Here is a 6,000-nt window from a genome sequence, read left to right as displayed (position 1 = left end):
TGTAACAATACAAAGAAACGTTTTGACAATGGAATGATTGATGATGGGTTAATGTAACTTGCATCGTGTTTATTCAATAAATGTTTAGTTTTTTTACATAATAATTTATTAACAAAAGAATATTTCAACTTTGCTTTGAATTTTCATTCGTATCGTTTACAAATAAATTATTTTCTTTTAATGGCGTATACTTTTATTTGTAAAGGGATAATGAGAGTATAAATGTTGTTTTGACGTTGATTCGATATGCTATGCTGTCTTATTGTCTTCTTTTCACTGTTAAAGTGATGAAAGAAAGGGATAAAAATATGTTTGATTTTATTTAAACGAAGCTTACCGTGTTAGGACGGCTTTATATCTGTGATTCTGATAATTTAGTAAATCTAGAATTCTAGTTAATAATGACGGTTTTGTTTTAAAACGGACGGTGTTACTTTAGTTGTAACCTATCAATCAAGGTGCGTGTAATTTCTACTTCTGAGGAATATGGAAGGGATAAGGGCACGAAGACACTAAGACTTCTAAGCCAATATGGCATGAAATTTAATATTCTATGTTCCTATAATTTCAATGATGACGTCATATTGTTAATTTAAAAAGGGTGCTCGTTAAATAAAATACTTATTTCTATAAGTTTTTTTATTGAAACATTTAAAATCATCAATTCTTAAGTACGCGTCACAATACTATAACAAGGCGTAGGCATAGGCGTACACCCATCAATATATGGCATTTTTTTTGTAAAACAATACATAAATATTTATATTATTTACAAACTTATAACTATTTATATACAAATGTTAAAAATATAACAAATTTATAAAACATTATATTTTGCATCCCATGAGGCACCATTCTAGCACCACTTTTTTAACTTCTATATAATTTTGAAACATGTAAAATTTTCAATAATTAATTTTAACTTTCAATACAAAATTTATGAAATATAAACGATTCTCATTTTCCTTAGGTCAATCTCTCGTTGATTGATATTATTAACTCTGATTTTAGTGTAAAATTCAACAATATTTAACAAACACTTTGTTAATATCACAATAGACTAATCTGAACGATAAATATGAATCTATATAAAAACAAATTATCTGTTTTATACACTAGATGACAATGCTTTCACGAAACAAATATATAAGCTATAATTCAATACTGTTGATGTATGAAATGATCACATTAATAAACGTACCACAACGTAGATGTACAATATTCTATTCTATTCATATTTACAAAAATAAATATACATATATCGCTTCATTATTATTTTATTGCAGATCTTAATTCAACGTAATGAATATTTACAAATAAACCTCTTGTTTCTGATTTAATTGTATCATATTTCATATTTTTTACACATCGAGATGTAGTATGAAAATAATAATTTAAAACATCTAAAAAACTATAGCCTAGTTTTTATTCGTCGTATATACCTAATATATAAAGCTCGTGACACTATTGGAAGAGGAACTACACACACTGATAAGGCACTGTCGGAAAACACTAAAACATACATACTAAATATAATACTGGATGAAGGCTGATTTATTTGAACGCAGTGTATTGACAACACCGTGTTCTGTTGTGCCGTTTCGAGACACGCTTCACTAATTTCTACAAAGATATTCAGTCTATATTTGAAAACACCACTACTTACATTTGTAATACTATCGATTAATACATAATGATTCTACGTATTTCGGATCCATTTCGTCTATTTCCCGACCCTTTGTTTCCGGCACAAAGAGAACAACAAATAGAAGACAAAGCACAGCTAAACCCGCGTACATCCAAAACAGACCATATAGACCAATGTAATATTGAAAATCAGCTGCAGTTTTGACATTAACGAATCCGCACAAGTGGCTGAAACTAGTTGCTAAAGCACTACCAGTACTTCTATATTCTAAAGGAAACAATTCTCCTATTAAGAGTGAGGATATCGGACCAATACCAAGTGAAAATGCAATTGTAAACGTAAGAACGCATAATAATGGTATCCAATCGTACGATCCTTGTACCGTTTGAGTTAGATCTGTTGTATTTCGGAAAACGTAATCGTAATATGCGTAAGAACCAAAGCCAGCGAATGCTATGGACATCATAACTCCACTGATCATTAGTAAAGGTAATCGTCCGACATTATCAATCAACATACCAGAGAGACAAGAGGCTAGAAGTTGAACAACACTGGTCGCAATAGCGCCTCCGTGTGGATTCATCATCCGAAAAGTTTTTTTAAATATCGAGACCGCGTAAAAGTTAAATACATGAGCGCCGGTGAATCTTTGGAAGAACATGAGACCGCAAGTAATGAGAACTGGTCTAGTTAATCTTTTGGATAGAAGTACTTTGAATTTTCCAGCCCTACCATCATGATACTGCTTGCTTGCTAGAATGTTTGTTCTGATCGTTGCTAATTCTTGTCGTATGTCAGCATCTGGGCCTCGTAGCCATTGGAGGGAATCTGCCGCTTCTTCTTCTTTTCCCCGTAGAAGAAGTGAAGATGGCGTCTCAGGTATAAAAAGAAGAGCCAAGAAGAGAAGAACTGGCGCAGCTGCGACGACCAGTGCCAACTGATGCCAATTGAGATAAGCTCCAAGAGAGAAGGATATAAGGAAACCTATTTGGCTTAATATCTTCAGCACTGAACTGAGGCAACCTCGTATTTCTGGCACGGCTATTTCAGTCACGTAAACCTGAAACAATAAAGACTCATTAATATTGATTGAAACAATCTATAATTGTGTATTTGAAAAAAGAACCTTCATAAAGTTCTTTGAAATGCGCATGTACATATATCCACAAAAAGAGATCTTGATACTAAGCTTAAAATAGCTACTTATCAACAAAATAAATTAAACAGCCCGTATACCGTTATTTGGCAAAGCGATTTCAATTAAAGATAAGAATTTTGGAGCTTTGAGTGATAAATCTATATATGCGTTTACGTTATTCATTTTGAGTTATTAAAGTTTCTTATGAAATTTAAAAGCTAATATGGGTAATATATCGTCATATAAAGACTGGAGATATAAAAATTTATTAATTTATGGATACTACCCAATGAAGGCTCTGTAATACCTACGGCATCTATAATATGAATAGGATCGCGAACATATGCTAATGTATTCCAAAATTAACCAAAAGCGAATTTAGGCGACGTAAAGTTATAGTCTGTAAATATTCCACTCCTGGGCTAAGATCTCCATGGTGGATTGGTAGCAGATTTTCATTCCACACCTATAGATTTTCTCACAATGTTTTCCTTTACCACTGACCACGAGATACATTATAACCGTTAAGGATAGGATGGAAAGTCAATATTGCTTCCTCGGGTTCGAACCTACAATGATCGTTTTACATTTATGTATTCGACCACTGGGCCGTGTCTGCTTTTCAAACGTTGTAATGAATAATATTTTTGCTTTTGTTGGCATCAAAACATTCTGAAAAGGCATTGACGCCATTTATATAATGAAGCAAATAGATTTGCTTCGCCATGGTTAGTGTGAGACAAATCGATTTTGAAGCTCGAAAATATTCATTTCGAATTGACAAAAGCCTTCGTTTATTTGCGCAGAACAGTTGAATGCCGATTTTTTTTATTTTTTCCTTAAAAATAAAAGTAAGATTCAAGTTGGAATTGTACTCGACTTCACTATTAATTTTCAATAAAATCATTATGCTTCTTTTCCTATTACGTTTTTTATTTTAATTTTTAAATTATGCAACAAAGTATTATATGTTTTTATTTCAAAAAGTGCATGATAAAGTTTCTCTTAAGGGGACTACATGAGCTAAATGCAAGTTTTAAAATGCCAAAAAGTATATAATCCAATGCAATAAACTAAATGAAAAAAATATATGTTAATCTTCAGGATAGATGCTAGTTATTAATTGTGTTGAAAACATGATGTAATTAATTTGGTACGATAGAAAAAAATCGCAAAGTTACCTCTAAAAAAGTCTTTTTTTGTTTTTTAACTACACTTATATACCTTCAATAATTTTGGTCCTTTGTCACATTATTCTACAAACAATATACTAAAAATTTATTATCTTAATTATTTAGTAAAATCAATAGATTTTTTTTAAATCAGATTTTCTTATTTTCGACCAAAATGCGTAAGCATGTGTGCGTGAGCGCCTCGTACAGACACTGCCGGCCGAGGCCTGTTGCTATACAGACGTGTCGCTCTTTTCACCGCATCGTTGCGAATAAAATCTCGTAGATTTTATTTTTGTGTAATTTTAATTGTAAATTAATTGTCGAATATTATTCTTTTTTGTAAATAAATATATTAAGTTAAAATAGTCTGGTTGTAGTTACCCATTTATTTTTTTATTAAGTTATTTTTTATAAAGTTTAATTTTGTAAACATAGGAAATAAAGTACAATCTGTGAAGAAAACTAAAAAACGTTCATATAAATTAAAAAGCCGAACATATGAAAGATAATATGAAAAGGTAAGAGTATTTAATTAGTAAACATATATATATTTTATAAATAATGATTATTGGAAACATTTATTAAAAACAATGCAATTAGTTCGCATAGAATCAGATTTTTCGACAGATTTCTTACAGTCACCATGGAGTATTTGGTCAATGCAAGCAAGTCAAAGAAGAATGTGCGGGTTCGATCCCCGCACTCTGAACTAAAATTTTATTATTTTTAAAGGTCTATATTTAAAAATATATATATATATATATTTTATTATTATTAAAATTTAATTCCTAACAACTATGCATTTATTTTTTCAGAATTAAGAAAATCGAAAAAAAATAACACGGAAGCTATTTCTATTACGTTAGAGTTTAATTTTATCAATTTTGTTTATAATAGGAAATATAGTTATGTATGGATGAAATTTAATAATAAAAAAAATAAATAAATACAAATTAGCACATCACATGAATATTTAGTGGTGCTTGCCTGGGTTTGAACCCGCAATAAGATGCGCGCGTTCTACCCACTGGGCCATCTTGAAATATGTAATTGTTGTGAACCAAAGAACTAAAATATTTAGAAGTGTCATATACGTAATTCAATATTTTTTAAAGATTGGAAATAGTATCAATTGAAAAATTTTAGCTCGTAGCTTCACTGAAAGTGGGTGAAATATTGATTGCAAGTATCCAAGATATTTTAATAACGAACGACGACGAACGAATAATTAAAAAAAATATTTTAATAAAAAAATTGAAACGAAATTTATTTGTTTTTTTGTTAAACCAAAAATAAATAAAAATATTTGAATTTAATTGAAACAGTTTTATTTCAAATATCAGTCAAAAACAATACAAATAATTCTAATATCCAAACTATTTTTATGAGATTTATGACTAAACCCACTGTGATTGACCGAGTTAACCAATAATTCTACTAAACCGATATTATTTTTATAGTAACTTTTTGATGCTGACTTTTTTAAACTTAATTTTTTTTCTTTGTGTACCGATATTAGTAAAACGAACAAACTCTACGCTTTTTGTCAGTGTACAAATTACGAACAGTTCCAATTTTATTTAATAAATCGCTTAACAAACTTACAAAATTTAAAAATAGGTACGATTTAATATTTAGTATTACAACTAATTGAATTGATACAGTAAAAATTAAAGAAAAAAATGTTTAAATTAACTATTTTTTGTACTTCAAATAATAATAATTTAAGTTTAATTAATTCAGTTTAATTTTATCATAATTTTTTAAATGACACAAAGAAATTAAAATAATTCTGTTGTCCTGTCTATTTTTATGAAATCTATGATTGATAGAATTGATAGAATTGACTTCGCTTCGCTTTCGCTCGGCGCGGCGCGCGGCGGTTCGGCGCCATCTATTGGAATATTCAGGCGTAACCTCGCCGCCTCGCTAAGCGTAGTGCGCGCGGGGACATGCCGTTTTTGTCGTTAGTGTAAGTGTGTGCGCGTGATTCTCAAGGGCAATTAGCTCCTGTAGTCCCCTTAATAATTGAATTCCTC

General features: G+C 30.3%; 1 protein-coding gene across 2 annotated transcripts in view; it reads right to left on the bottom strand.

Moving 5' to 3' along the window:
* Positions 1-630: 630 nt before the first annotated feature.
* The window catches only part of LOC124539292 (facilitated trehalose transporter Tret1-like), a 105,651-nt gene continuing 100,281 nt past the window's right edge, over positions 631-6,000 (bottom strand). For both annotated transcript variants that reach the window (XM_047116629.1, XM_047116630.1), the window contains exon 5: positions 631-2,708. In XM_047116629.1, coding sequence (XP_046972585.1) covers positions 1,677-2,708 — 1,032 coding nt within the window. In that variant the 3' untranslated portion in view covers positions 631-1,676. The remainder of the gene's footprint in view (positions 2,709-6,000) is intronic.

This window comes from Vanessa cardui, chromosome 22 (genome assembly GCF_905220365.1).
Source record: "Vanessa cardui chromosome 22, ilVanCard2.1, whole genome shotgun sequence".
In the NCBI taxonomy this organism is placed as follows: Eukaryota; Metazoa; Arthropoda; class Insecta; order Lepidoptera; family Nymphalidae; genus Vanessa; species Vanessa cardui.
The sequence above is the reverse complement of the archived record's forward strand: the minus strand, read 5'-3'. Positions and strand labels throughout refer to the sequence as shown.